This window comes from Scardinius erythrophthalmus (genome assembly GCF_964197995.2).
Source record: "Scardinius erythrophthalmus genome assembly, chromosome: 16".
Lineage (NCBI taxonomy): Eukaryota > Metazoa > Chordata > Actinopteri > Cypriniformes > Leuciscidae > Scardinius > Scardinius erythrophthalmus.
In genome coordinates, this window is record NC_138236.1 from 11,686,306 (window position 1) to 11,702,542 (window position 16,237).

A 16,237-nucleotide genomic window follows, 5' to 3' on the forward strand; every position below is an offset into this window, starting at 1 on the left:
ATTCAGCTAGTTATGTGATCTTTTTAAAAGGCTGATTTCATGATTTTGTTGTTTCATGACTGATTTTTTTCAAAAATACTATTCATATCTCAGGGGTAAAACTTTTGTGAGGTGAAAATTACCGACTGTACCCTTTAATTGAATTGAACAAGTTTTTGTAATGTAAGTACATTTGCTGCAGCTGTTCTGTGTGTGTGGAGCGAGCATATTATTGGCTATATATGTGGCTGTGTGTTTTGTGTCATTAGATGTGGCAGATGTTTGGACTGCTGGACTCAGTGAGACCATCAGAGCAATAAAGCTGATCAAATTCAGGAATCGCATAGGCCTAATAGTATGGAAGCATATGGGTAGCAATATTCAATTTGAAATGTAATATGCAAAATGACAATGCAATATGTAAAAGGGCAATGCATTTCTGTATTTAAATTGACATTTTCCATTACATTTGTGCAACATTTGGTGTAAAATGAAAATATTAATTCAATTATATAATTTACATTTGCCATTTCATACACTAGTTTTAATATGTAAATTGAATACATATTTTTAACGCTTTATAAGTTGCAAAATTAAAATGAAAATATATTACAGAAATAATTAGATATGTCTATGTTCAAGCAAAAACTGTAGCAAAATGATCATTTAAATGTTATTTTTCTTAATTGCATTTACACTCACAGTTTAGACACTTGCGATTTGCATTTTCATTAAACAGTGATGAAAGTAGCAAAGTTCAATGTGCAAATTGAAATACATTATGCAACATTAAAGGGAAAGGTTTCTTTTTCCATAATTTATTCACCCTCATGTTGTTCCAATCCTGTACTTTTTTCTTCTGCAGGACACAAAAGAAAATATTTTATGTTTTGAATGGCAATTAATATACAAAATCTCATCGTCTCATTTGTAAATTGTTCTCTGTGTACTTAGCAAATGACGTTTTAAAAACTACTTCAAAACTTGATACATTTTATTTCCTCAATTTTTTCCTTTATAAATGTACATTTTAGAATCAGAAAACTATTTTTTTCAATGAAAGTAGTCAAAAATCAAATTCCAAGTATTTACACCGTGTATAATCACATATGACATGCTCCTCAAAAATGAATAGCAAGCAATATTTTTTGTAATATTATATTATTTATTAATTTATTCCCGCATCTCTATTTCCTTCTGCATTGTATGATGACAATCAGATCCTATGACAACCTCCAATAATTTGCAATATGCAATTTTTGAACATTTTGGAAAAATAATTATGCTATGTGCTATGAAAAAATAAAATAAAAGTAAAATATTGCTATGAAATTACAAATATTTGTAAGCAAAGAAAAATCATACCTTTTTTCTTGCATAAATTAGTAAGTTGTATTTTTAAGTACTGAACTTTTGACAATATAATTTTTAACTAGCCATGCACCCAAAATATTTCTATTTATTTTTTAGATATTTTATAGCAATATTTAACCAGTGTACTGTACATTTCTCTTGAAAGCACTTTATATACCTTTAAAATTGTTACCATTAGTTTTCTGGAATAAAAATGGCAAGGTTAACCAATGAATAATCTCATCCTTAAAAGTATTTTTAATACTTTAATACTTTAGTATTTTTATTTTTAATCTAATACGGTGTTTGAACTGCAAAGATTTATTATTTTATTTTTAGGCATTAAAGATTTTTTTTATTATTATTATGAATTTTAGCCAGGTATTTTTTATTTTAAAAGTTTTTTTTAAAGATGGGTTTTAAATAAAATCAATGTAACTAGCCATTATATGTTAATACTTCTCACATTCTGAATTTTTACCACCAGATGGCAATGAAATATTAAGAAACAGCTGAATGAGATCCTGTTGTATACGGTCTGATATGCTAAAAATGTCAACATATCTGTCTCCCTAACAGATTACAGTCCATGTAAGTGTGTACTTAAAATAGAGATCGTTCTGCTCTCAGTATGAGGTCACAACCTTCAGACTGTTTTCTCTCACAACAGTCCAATCTTTTGCTTTTTTTTTTCAAGCGTTTAATCATATAAACAGCTTTCAGTCCTATACTGTATATATTCTTAGAACAATTTTCCCAATACACGACACACACGTGCTCACAATCTAATTTTACGTGAGAGGTGCTCTTCATAATCCTCCCACGCTTCGCTCGAATCAAATAAAACTGGGCATAGTCCATCACTCTTTTGTCATTTACCTCAAAAAAGAGGTTTGTGGGTGTACTGGTGACTCCCTTAACAGGGGCTCAAAGTAGTTTTGTGGAGGAAAGCACACCTGTCTCAACCTTCATAATGCTATACAGGCCCCATTCTGACGTTCACATGGGACACCTAAACAAATGATGAACCGCTGCAGTGTGCCCGCCAAAGCAATGACTGAACAAGGTCATATAGAAGATGGTGACTATTACGCAGTGATTTGTGCCTTTGCTCAAGGCATGTCCCAGAGATCATGTATTTGGATATTGCTGCAGTATCAGCATAAATAGGGACTATTTTCGAGGCAAAATAAGAAACCTTTGGGTACAATTAAAGGGATTGTTCACCTAAAAATGTTTTACTCAACTTGATGATGTTTTTTAGTTGAAGATTTATTTTATGAGCCATTTTTAAGTTGATACAAGAAGATCTGCTACTTTGTGGCCTGTTGGGTCACTTGGGTGATTCCCAACAGCATACTGTACTTTCCCATATTTGAGGTTTAAACACAATAAATGTACACATGATTGTCATTAAACGGGTGCATATTTGCTTCAACTTACTCTCTGGCATAATTTATTCTGTTTTTTAAAAAATAGCTGACTATCATATTGCTTGATCTACAGCTGTGAATATTCAATATTCAATGCAGTATTCTGATTGTGATAGAAAGACAAAAAGGTTGCACTGTTCACTGCTGTGTGAAATTAAATTGGTATGAGAAACGTGAATGGATCTGCATGTGGCTATCTGCACCTGCCATCCTTGCTGGCTGCGGGACATGGCTGGACCTTGGACAGCTGAGGTTCAATTTGGCCCTGTTGCTTCTATTCATGGCTCAATAGGTAGTCCTTCCTTTGTGGAGCCTAAACAGATTAACACAAATCCATCCAACCTGTGGAACTGCGGAGATAAGGTGGCCCGTAGCTTGTTGGCCTCACAATGGCTATTGTTCTGGAGAACTGGAAACCTACTGAAAGTCTGGTTTACCGACTTGAATTTGCATGAAAAATGAAGAGTAATTTCAATAACAAATCTTATATATGCTGTTTCTTGCATGACATAGTTTTGACAGCTAACATGACAGCTATGCATACAAAACTGTCATGCAAGAAGCTGTTTATTATCCATATACGATTTGTTACTTTACTCTTTATTTTCCATGCAAATTCAAGCCGCTAAATGTAGCCTAGATGCAGCAACCGTTGCAAACTCATCAAACTGATATGCCAAAATATATTATACTATTCATATTTAAGACATTTAAATATTTAAATGTATATATTTATGTTATGTTAAAACAATCTTAAGCTTAAATGCAAAAAAGAAAATAAAACGAATTAAAAAACTTGTAAACTAATATTGCATTTTTCTCTGGATCTTTTTAGCTATATTTATATCTTGATATAGGTTTAATTAATTGACACGTCTTAACAGTCTTTCATATTGCGTTATATGTACTTTCATACCAAAATGGACATATTTTTTGTCCACCGAACCCTTTTATTGAGGAAAATACAGTTCTATATCAGTGTGTATATATCAGATATACACAACTCAGAGGCAGCAATGCAACCTTAGAGTCAAAAAAGGATGACAACTAGAATTCTGTTTTAGAGAATGCAAAATGCATGCCCCTTTTCCTCTCATTTTATTAACCAGTATAAATAATTTCCCTGTTATAGAAGCTGCTTGTCTTCAGTAGCCAGGTTAAAGAGATTACGATGAATCATATTATGAACACCAGGATGATTCGAGCTGAACTTCTCTAAAGCCCCGCATGGGGGCGTCGTTCGCACACTTTCAAGTACACTACGCACACTCGAGCGCCAGAAAGTGCGCTCGGAGAGAAAGAAACATCGCTTCGAACTGTTTATCCTGACGTCAGTTTGAACAGATCGCACTGTCCCCGTATCACTTCACACGACTCTGAACTGAGCTTCGGCTGGATTTCGGGAATCGATGAACGGGAGTGAGTCCACAACTTCCCCATCCAAACTACTGGAGCCACTGAAATGATTTCGGCTTGTTTTCCCAACTGGACTAACAACAGAAAATGAATACCTGCGCATTTCTCTTGATCCTGGCTGTTCAGATTCACGCCGACAGCGTAGAGGGACCAACAGGTAAATTCCCGTTTATCTGGAGTTACAGGGACTGCGCACTTTCAAACTTGTGTGTGTTTTGAGGATATGGGAGGCATAAGCTTGTTGTCTTGACAGCAAAAGGAGACTGAGTTGCACTTATGAGTCGATGAACTTTTCTAATAACGGAGAGCTTTGATCTCGGTTGTCATAAAAGCATTGAATGTGCCATCGAAAGCTAAAAAAATAACTGTGTTTCAGGCTGTTATTTGCTAGGCTAAGACGCCTGTTTAAACATTCCCTCAGAAGTTATGATTGACGTGGTTCATAGAGTGGGTCTTTGAATTATTGTTGTAGTGTATTTTTCATTCAAGTTGTTCGTTATGTAAACAAGTGTAGTCTCATGATATGCGATGCTTGAAATCAGCGGTTGAATTAACGAATCATTTGTGGATGCACTAGACGATTTTTTTATCGAATCCACGTTAGAATGATTGACAGTGAATTGTTTTTTTAAAGTGAATTAACCACCAGCATAAGTTATTTTTATTTTTAACTGAGTTAACACTTTTGGTTTACTTAATTTTTTATTTTATTTTTTTTATACGCGTTATACACGCCTTTCCCCGCTTTTAGTAGGACTAAGTATTTTACAGTAAAGTATATTTAGAGAGTGTGAAGTACAGTCATGTAACTGAGTCCTTGATTCACTTCACTGCGCTCTTTATTGCTGATAAAAAGCTCTCGCATATATTATCCGGTTATGCTTATGAATTATCTCGGCTTGTTTATGAGTTGTTCACGCACTGAAGCGCCCACAGCGTCCAGGAGCCTTTATCTCATGTCCAAAATAGGTTTCATTTAAATAACAATGTCTTTTAAAGTCCATCTGAGTTTGGCTCCACTCTTCTGTGTTTTTACTGTATAAGAGATGAATGAATAAATAGCCATAACGAACCTTAGATTGTTTTCTGGTCTTATCTAGTGTGTGTGCACAAAACCAGCCTAGTGACCAGGCTGGGAGATCACCTAAAACCAGCAAACCAGTTTAGGCTGATTGATTGATTTGCAAGGTAACGTGTAGATGGGAGTACATTCACATTTGAATTAAGAAAATATACAAATGCAAATTGTACACATTTAAATGAGTCCTCATTCGTCATCCAATGGTGTTTTTTCCCCTCCTGAAAAAACATCAGCTTCTGATAGTTTGCTGGTTTTAACTGGTTTAAGCTGGTCTCCCAGTCAACAGATCACCCTGACCAGTCTTGGAAAACCAGCAGCAAACCCTTTTGCATTTTTTACATTTACATTATTTTAAATGACTTAGTGGTACCAATGTTATGTGCCCAAGCTGTTTTCTTCGTGAGGAGTGTTGGCTGTTCGCCACAGTTTTTGATTTCAGATTTTACTATCCTCGCAGGCATAACCTGATCCGCACACACACAGATATTATGAACTGCTTCCTCCTCCACACTGTAAGTGGGCTGTATGAAGACAGGCAGAGAGCAGGTCCAGGAGAACTGAAGGGTGCCGTGTGTGATTGCTCAGGATGGACCACTCCCTCTGAGCCAGGCTGTAGGAAACATGTCGCATGATTCGGCCAAGAAACTTGACAAACAATCATGATCCATTTGAAGAAGCTATTGATTTTCAGTTAACTAAATGGCTTCCATTTAGCAAGCTGTCAAGTAGCTGTAGGGTTCTGTGACTACTGCTTCGGTCTGTGCATTCCCCTCTGCTCTTCAGCTGCAGTCTAATCCTAGTTTCTGTTGGTTTTTGGCCTGATTTACAGTGTAATCCTCGCTTATTGTGTTTGGCTGCTGTTTCCGCCATTGTTTTTTTTTTCTCTTGTTTTCCCATGGCCTGGTTGACAGAAGGTAGCGATGAGTGACCTGACGTGAGATGAATACAGGCATTGTAACCAAGTTTCTGTCTCATTTATAGCTTTTCACACCCTCCCTATCAAGCTGCAATGCTGTATGCTTTCCTTTAGTGAGCTGTGCATCATTATTTTGAGCTTTATAGTAATGAATGAGTGAACTTTATAAGCACTGATGTTGTAGGCTAGGCTAATTAAAAAAATAATGAAATGGTTTGTACAAATGCATAAAAGCACAAAATCCTAACGGTACGGTCAACGTCAACGCTTGACGGAAGGCGTGGCTGAAGTTTGGCACTGACGCCATGGTCATAGCAGCGTCAGCCAATGGAATTTAAAATGTATCCTCAGTTTGCTGCTCTTGAACAGGATGAACGTGATTGGCTGCCGCCTGGCTACTGTATTTGCATAGAGCGATCCTATTGGCTGACGCTTCCGTCTGCGGCGCTTCACTGGCGTTGCTCGCGGCAGAAGTTGAAAAATTCTCAACTTCTGCCGCGAGCAACGCCAGTGAAGCACCGCCGACGAATCCACAATTCTTTTTGGCAACGCTTGGCGTCACCCATTCAAAGTCAATGGGAAGCGTTGACGCAGACGCCCCGTGTGAACGTACCGTAATGAAAAGGTTTTTTTGGGGGGGTGGGGTACTGGTGAGGTTGCTTTTGATGATTGAAAATGCACTGGAATCAGTATTGAGGTTAATAAGTAAGGTATAGATTTTTAAATGTATGAATAGCATAATGATTGCATGGCTGACAGTGACCTGCAATTGATTTCACCTTTAAAGGATACATTTTCTTTTAGTTCTGCTGTTCATAATCATAGATGCTGTCGCAATCCAAACTGTGTCGCTATGCTGGAACTGACACAGGCGAATGTCTCTCATAATAAGGGGAATGAAGCACATCATTAGGAGGAATAGGGAAATAATTAAAGCACATGAAGATAATTATACTAAAGCTGAGACAGAATGGGGCAGCTTCACATTTGCTGCAGTGATGGAGTCTCAGGAGGTTTGACATGCAGTGCTCTTTGTTAGGTTGTGCCACAAAGTTTTATTTTATGGTATTGACATTTTGAATAATCTGTTAAAGCCAGATCATATCTGTTAATATAACTTAGCATAGGCTAATTTTCCATTTATTGCACAGTGTGTGTTGTGTTTTGGTGGGATTAGTAGGATTTGACAGATATGGGTCTTTCATTGGCCAATATTGATAACGACATAGAGAATTTGATTTTAACTAATTTTTAGCGATGTATTAGGTGCTGAATGCGACTTATGTTATCGTTATCAGACTGATGAGTAAAATAGGCTGATTAGCCTATAGCTTCTTATTATGATAGCCAAGTTTATCATACTCCATTATTTCCAGTTAGCCTATAATTAGCCACAAATAAGTGAATTTTTTACTCAGAGCCTGTAATTTTTCTTCCATGACATTTGTGAAAGTTATATTTTCCATTTAACTTTTTTAAAGAAAGTTTCTTTATTCCATTTGTTTTGTGGTTGACCTCATTTAAGTGAGTGAGGGATAAGAAAGATTTCAGCATTTGTTTTTAAAAGTAATAAATCATTTTAAATCATAAATGAACTGGAATTAATTAAAATAAGTATGTCTGGTGTAGCCTATTATTTGAGGCATACATCTGGACTGTATTTATTTATGAGTTTTGTTTTCCTTTCAACCCACAAAAATGTAGATTCATATCTATCAGCTTAAAAATATAATGAATTATTCTAAGTGTCAGCCAAAATTTCAATAGAGTTGCATCCTTGTTAATTTTACATGACATTTGATCAAAATTACCACTTGTGGTCATTGGCAAAGTGTAGGCTGGATAAATAGGCTTGGTTGATGTCGATCTGCCAAATCTTGATCTTGAAAGATCTTGAATTTGAAGTGCTTTTCAATATGATGTCAACCATGTTTGGAAAATATGAGTGTCTGTCCTGCCACAGTGCCTTATTGGCTTCCTCAGGTTTGCTGGACTGTCAGTCCTCTAGCTTAGTTATAGCTTAGACTTCAACTGTTTCTTGTAGTACAGAGAATGGCATGTGCATCAATGTGGTATCCATTTTCCCAGGACCCACTGAAGCAACTGAGTGAGTCATCATGCAAAAAAGCTTGTTATGAAAGTGCGGATGAAGTTTTATAGGGATTTCCCCACTGATTATGAGATAATACAACAATGAGACCGCCCTGGTGCCCAGGTGTAGGCGGGAGACCGTGGTAGGAGGGCTCGGATGTCTCGGGCACCCAGATATTACGCATCAAACAGATTCATTAATCCGAATCAACCTGACATCCAAATTCTTTGACCTCATTTAATTGCAGAGTACCTGTAAAACAGGAGGCGGCGAGGACCCTGGTGACCAGAATCTTATTTCCTTTGTAATTAAGGAGATTGCGTAGCTTTTGTCCCCCTGCACTTCCATCTGCTGTAGAAACTCTGAGGGCCTTTTATTTTTCCTTTCAGTGTTAAGCGCCACCGAAATAATGAGGGAATGTGTCGGAGAAGGTTTTGAATGCAACAGCTGAGAGCGCTCATTCCCCGGCATCAGAGGCAGTCCGTCTCTTGTCGAGAAATGTTTTCTTTGGACTCGCCTGTCATATATAAGAGCTGCGGGGAGGGGGTTTTGGGAAAGGAGGACTGCCAGACGGCTCTCTCCTCCTCTTCTTCAAACGGCAGAGCTGCTCAGAGTCAACATCTGATGGGAAACGAGCGTATGACAACAGAGCGAACCGGTGCTGGCTTTTCCTTTTGTTGTCTCTGGAAGGCTGCTCCATTCCTCACTGATTTATCTATGGATTTCAAAAAACAGTTCCGATTTCAAGGGGCCCCTGATGGAAATTTGGCTCTAAGAGGATCTGAGACTGGTGTTTAGATGTGAAAATGACAGTGAAATAGATCATCACAGACTCCAGAACAGGAAGGCACTTCGAAGCCTCGGCTTGCCCTTAAGTTTGGCGAATTTCGCTATAGAATTTCGCTCTGCCTGGTTAGATTCTCCCATGTTAAATCCAGCCTACCCAGGTGCAGCATTTTTGAATTCATCCCGACAGCGCACACTATGATTTGTTCTCCTCCTTACAAGCAGTAATGCCTGAGGCTACGCTTTTTTCATTTTCATTTTCATTTTCAGGAAGCTTTTTGCCTTAACTTTGTTTAGTGTCTGTTGAGCAGCACCACATATCAGAGGATTGCAGGTGTTTACAGTGTGTGGGTGGTGAATATACTTTATTTTTAAGCCTAGTAATTTCACAGGTGATGGTAAACAATGATTGAGACTAAAGAGCGTCTCAGCGACGCCTTTTTGAATTATATCCATCACCCAGGGAACGAAATATTTTCTGGAAATGTTATTAATTGATATTTCGGAGCATATTTCCATTCGCAAAATAAGAGACTTGGTAATAAGTCTAACGCAATATGCTCACCAAGGCTGCAATTGTTAGGGATGGGAATGTTTTTTACATTTTTCATTTCAATTACTAATAGGTCTCAAAAAAAGGTCTCTTCTTGCCATGAGAGTACCTTCTGCTTTTCTGGCCTCTTTGCTTTTTCAGGTGATTTTTTTCCGTCATTAGAAGCTAGCCAGTCACTCAAGAGTCCCTCTCAGCTCCTGAAAGATCCGCTCTGAGAGATGCCACAACAGCCGAGGACATAATTGCACGGAGCATGTTTTTGTGGCAAGATTTCCTCAATGGACAGCTCATTAAGGTTGTTGAGGTCGGAAACCAGTCATGTTCAATAGAATGCTTCAGTGGTGATTTAGGATGTTAAGAAGCAACTGGCTGCTGAAAAAAGGTTAAACTCAAAAGATTTTAACATTAAATAAATGAAGATGCTTAGAGACTTCCGTTCTTCCTCACTTTACAAGGAATGTGAAAGTGTGCAACCCCCTTTGAACATTTTCTGACTAATTTGGATGTAACTTCATTGTTAACAAATGAAATGTTTGCCTAACTGTTATAAAAGAAAATTATAGCATAATAAATGGATGTAATCTTTTTAAGTGCATGGTTTGCCCACGATTTAACATTTTAGGATTGAACTGAACTTAAGTAACATATGCTTTCTGTTCCGCTAGTATAAAAATATCTGCAAGAAATAAGAAATATAAAGAGTTTCAGCATATTGTTTGGCCTTCATTATATTGTTTTTCTGAACATTTCTTTCTGTCGTGAGACTTGCAATGCAGTATTCAGCGAGTCTTCGTGCTGGCCTTTTGTCTTCATGACCTGTTTTGAAGGTCTCTGCTTGTTTCAGTGCTTTCATATAATCAATGTGTCCCGGTGGCATTTTCCTTGTACCTTTTCTTTAAACAAATGGGGTGAGCTCTTGTCTGAATCATTTATCTGATTTGCCAGTTCCTGGCAAGTACGATGATCTGCGGATGCAAAATGTCCCCTCAGTTGAATAGATCTTTTGTAATTGCATGACTATTTATTCTCTCTTCATTGTGAGTGTTTTTCAAGCCTCTCCCTCTTTCGCTATTTCATTCTCTCTCACCTTTCGCAGTATTACTCAGAATGTGTATGGTGATAAGACTGCTCATAACATTTGTTTTATGGCAAAACTTCCCATTTCGCTGACCATTTAGCTTGAGTTTTAGATTCACATGCTACAAATATCACGCTTTATGGATTCCCCGATTAGCATTTAGTGTGTTTGTATGGCTTATGTGTTATGTGGATGCATTATCGAAGGAATACACACACAGCTGTCACATAACTCTCAGGGATGTACTGATGAGGTTTGTGGTGGAGCTCTTGAGGTTTCTGAATTTCATCTTGGCCCTAGTGCTGCACTGACAGGCTGGAGAGATTTACACCAGCCCTGCCCTTATTCCCCATACTCAGCCTCTCGTGGCCCCGTCCAGCAGAGATTAAAGTCGTATTGATCCATGAGCCCAGGAAAGTCCATTTCACTAAGACTCCATCAAACAAGGACCCCCTTTATGAACCATGTGTTTCTTATATAGAGACATGAAATATAGTGGGTATGAAATATAGTGGGTGAAAGGCATCCAGACTCATACCTGGACTCATATGAATGTAATGCGATGCGATCATAAAATATCTTGCTCTTTGTGTTGTATAACCCTGTGTTGGGCAGGAGTTAGAATACATTTGGATTTTCTTGTCTTTTCTTTTATTGTAAATTGGAAAGTGTTTTTATTTTATTTTATTTTTTACTGGGTATGCTCCCATATATTGTCTGAGATGATGGATAATAATCGATTTTATGATTTTGTGACATAAAATATCTGCAAAAATATCCAGAATATAGATCTCTGGTGTGAGTGGAGGCGGGGCTAATTTGCATTTTCATGGAATCGCGTATACTAAATCAGGCAAGGGTGTAGTTACATTCAAGCTACAGTATTTTAAGGCATGATAAATTTGTTTTCAAGGAAAAAACATTTAAATATGTAATTTTGGTGATCAAAGATGAGTTTTAAGGGTAAAATTGACTACAGGGAGACTTTAACAAAATTAGTGGGATCATACAAAATGCATGTGTTTTTTTTTTATTTATTTAGTACTGCCATGAATAAGATATTTTACATTAAAATATGTTTACAGATAGCCCACAAGACAAAATAGAAGCTGAATTTATAAAAATGACCCCGCTCCAAAGTTTGCACACCTGATTCTTAATACTGTGTGTCATTATCTGTATGATCCACTGCTGTTTTTTTCTTTTGTGGTAGGCCTAGTTGTTTATGAGTTTCTGGTTTGTGCTGAGCAGTTAAACTGCCCAATGTCCTTCAGAAAAATCCTCCAGGTCCCGTAAATTCTTTGGTTTTCCAGCATCTTTTTGCATATTTGAACTCTTTTCATTAGTGACTTTTTTTTCTAGATCTATCTTTTCACACTGAGGACAACTGAGGGACTCAGTTACACAACTATTACAAATGGTGAAAACATTCACTGATGCACAAGAAGGAAACACGAATTAGAATTAGAGCTGGGGGTGAAAACTTTTGAACAGGATGAAGATGTTCCTAAGTCATCTGATGTTTATAATTTTATAAAATGCTAATAATGACCACTACTGATATAGTCACGATCTTGATGTATTGTGCATCATTTGTCCTTTCTGACAGAATTTGGACTTATTTTAAAGCACATAGACAGATTATCTCATCCTAATCCACCTCTATAAATATCTCCAAAAAGTGATGCCAACTTCTAGAAATTCTGGCACTTTTCAGCAGTTATTGGCAGCGAGCATGAGCTCGCAATCACAGAAGCAGTCTGTCATTCGTGTTAGATCTCATCATAAACACACCCATCTGGTAGGCTGTTAACTTTCCTGTCTGTTGTTTTCTCCTACTTTTCCTCAATGTGACACCCAAGCAGAAAGTTGCCGCCTGTACTTCTGGATACACAATCTGCAGAAAGCCCTTTGTCACTCTCCGGAGATCCTTTGGGAAAGTATCAAGTTACAGTCTCAGGCATTGATCTATGAGAAGATTTAGTTTGAATTTCAAAAAATCCACTGAATTCGTTCCCCTGCTCGAATGACGCTGGGTCAGGAGTGGATGTGCGCCAAACCTCCCGACTATTTCCTCCTCTGGCACGCAAACGCCTTTAGCTGTATAGCAGCCGTCATCTTTCTCGATTTCCAAAATGTTGCCCAATTACAAATTGTCAAGTTACACAAAACTTGCAGAGTTAAATCAGCAGAGAGAGCGCTACGTTTACGTGCAGCCAGTGCTAACGTCAGCTCTCACTCCTCTGTTGACGCTATGAAATACGAAACCACTAAATGAGAACAGCACTTTCCAATGAAGTTTCCTGATACTGTATAGATAGTTAAAAGCCTGTATAACAGGTTCTCATGGGCATAATTTAGGCGAGCTGTGTGGCATCACGCGGGTGGCCCGTAATCACATTGGCACTAGTGGTTCAACGGATCACAAAACTCACGGTTCGGATCACTCTGGGGGTAACTTTGCTTTCCATTTATTACTTAATGCACAACTTTAAGTAAGATACCACAGCAAAGACTGCTTGCCTAACTAATAAAGTTCTAACATTATTAAAGGCAAGTGAACAGTCAGTAAAAAAAAAAATACACAAATACACTCATTACAAGCATACATGTAGATAAATACAATATAATAAATAAATAAAGTAAGGTCTAACTGTAGTATTCTAGTATTCACTAACTGTAGTACAGAAATGTAATAATTAAATGTAAAATATAAAACTAAAAAATGTAGGTAAAAACTATAGTGTTCACTTTATAAATTTAATATAGATTAATCTTTGTTAAAGCGGTGTTTTGTTGTTTGATTAACATTGACAACAGCAGACAGCTGCTGTCACTTTAAGACCTAATGCATGGATCCAATATAATGATGCACATCCGATTTCTAGAATATGCTTTCATGCTTGATTGTTCAAAAAATACAATATTTTTCGCATATTTTACATTTATTACAGCACCTCTCTCCTCAGTCTGGCCCGAACACATTTGTTTCCTGTTTTAGTGAAGTCCCTCCTTCCAAAATACGAAATGTGCAGTGATTGGTTAGCTAGCCCAGTGTGGTGGTGTTGGCTCTTAGCGCGTTCTGGAAATGCCTTACCCTTTACCATGACCGCAAGCTCTAGTATTCAGATGTAAATATTAAAGATGGTGTCAATTTCAAACCAATTCAAGCCTGATTCAGACTTAAGAATATAACAAACAAGAGGATTGTCCAGAACGGATTTCATGCACAAACTTTGCAAGCACGGATTTCACAGGACATTTTTTTGTGTGTAATTGTCTTAAATGTTGTATAACTTTGAATCTAAAATGTCTAATCATGATACTTGTCGGAAAACTGTTAATACAAACAGTAATAAGTCACAAAACCAAAAACGAGAGCTTACAAAAACTAGAGTAAACTATATCAACACTAATGTTGGCTAGCAGGCGAGTGGAGCCAAACAGCTTTGCCATTTGTTTACATCGTAGCAATAATTAACATAAAACTTATAATTAGAAACTGTTAATAGAAAACGCAACTAGAAATAAGTTGTGATCCACAAACAACAGATTGTCCTGACAAAGTGGAAAATGATCCATTTCAGGAGAAGCTTTCGTTTCTGGAAGCTGTTCTCCGTAAAATGTGTAGTGCACAGACAAACATTGGGGTTATAATGTTCAGGAACAGTGTTTAAAATGAATTTGAACCACTCTAAGTTTGTCAGCCTTAGGAAGGCCAAACAAATGAGTTTTGGAAACGGGATGGAAAAAAAAACCAGTGTCTCTTTGACATAGCGACAACACGTGCACCTCGTCCCCTTTTTTGCATATTCCGTGGGCGGAGATTATTTAAATGAGTTGGAAATGAGTTAAAATTCATTGTAGTTCTGGGAAACTGCATCCTGTTGAATAAAATATCTCCCTTTGGAGTGGATTTTGAGCTTTGTAACCTTGCAGATCCTTTTCATGCTCAAACAGCAACATTACACACCAACTAAAGTTGAAAAAATTAATAAGCATAATAGGACCTATTGAATGTGTAAACTGGCAAGACAAAACACATGCAGATTATAAACCTTCGCTCTATGCAGGTTAAAGTTGTAATAAAGTTGTAATCAGTGAATCACATGTGTGCCGAACCGTAGGGCCTGGTCCGTATACGGATCACGGATCAACTACTATCCGTTTAACCCCTAATTGCCACCATTAATTCATTATAGATGGAATGAACGGGATGTGAGCTCTTCTGACTTTAAGCGATAATTAAGGCGTAGGTGGTGTCAGCTTGATTTAAACGCACACATTCACACATCCAGATGGATATCAAGCCTGAAATAGTCAGTTTTCTCTATTTTACAGCTTTCAGTGACACCTGCCATGTCCCAGCATTGTGGATGTTATTTGAATGGGAAGTGCTCTTTCTGTTTCTGTTGGTGACTTCTCACTGGTGTGACAGCTGTTCTTGGCAGGTTATGGCATGAGTGCGCCCGGTGTCAGCAGGGACTGCATCACTGTCACATCAGCAGACTTCTCTTTCACACCTGTCTGTTCTACCTGAGCTCCATGTGCTGTGTCTTATGTGTGCATGCGTGTGCTTGAAGATCACGCTTTCAGATGCTGTTTTCACTTTGTCATATTTGCTTAACTGATATATCATGTTAAATTATGTTCACAAGCAGTCCGGAATGATTAAGGATGTACCTGAAGGCTGAGTCTGTAGTTAATCTATTAAAGGGGGGTGAAATGCTCATTTTCACTCAATCTCCTGTTAATCTTGAGTACCTATAGAGTAGTATTGCATCCTTCATATCTCCAAAAAGTCTTTAGTTTTATATTATATTTATAAAAGAAAGATAGGCTGTAACGAGTCTTTCTGGAAAAAAACGAGCGGCTGGAGGCGGGCCGTGTGGGCGAAGCTAAAGCTGTGCTAACGCGCCGATTGCTAACAACACACAGAGACATTTGAAGCAGTTTTACTCACCGCCTGCGACCGCGAACCTTTATCATTGTGACTGCTCGATCCTTAAGCATTAGACGATCTGCAAATCCGTCGATCTGGGCTTTGTTTATAAATCAATCATCGTCGAAATGCAGGGAACAAACAGTCTTGCACAACTCTGGAAAAACAAACTACATCCACTGGTCCCTTAACGCTGGGTTCTTTGGGAATCTGTGCAGGGTTGTCTTGCCCTGGCAACCAAAAACACACTTCTTTGGTGACATTGACTTCCAAAATCCGAGCAGAGCGCTTTGATGGGCGAACTGCTTTCGCTCTCTTGCTCTGGTCTACGAGTGCGTGCGCGCCCGCTGCTTTCCGGCAGAAGAGCCCTTAGGACCCATATAAGGAAATTCCGCCCCAGCTGACGTCACGCAGACCCGTACTCGAAAAAAACTTTCCGAAACTTGTGACAAACCGGAAGAACAATTTTTGGCACAGAAATACTCCTTCAAACGTACAATTTAATTTTTGAAACTTTGTCCATGTTTAGCATGGGAATCCAACTCTTTAACAGTGTAAAAAAAACTCAGTATGCATTTCACCCCCCCTTTAATGGAAACACATTTACG

General features: G+C 37.9%; 1 protein-coding gene across 8 annotated transcripts in view; it reads left to right on the forward strand.

Annotated features, from left to right (window-relative positions):
• Nucleotides 1-4,050: 4,050 nt before the first annotated feature.
• The window catches only part of ptprub (protein tyrosine phosphatase receptor type Ub), a 214,193-nt gene continuing 202,006 nt past the window's right edge, over nt 4,051-16,237 (forward strand). For all 8 annotated transcript variants that reach the window (XM_081389782.1, XM_081389784.1, XM_081389785.1 and 5 more), the window contains exon 1: nt 4,051-4,338. In XM_081389782.1, coding sequence (XP_081245908.1) covers nt 4,269-4,338 — 70 coding nt within the window. In that variant the 5' untranslated portion in view covers nt 4,051-4,268. The remainder of the gene's footprint in view (nt 4,339-16,237) is intronic.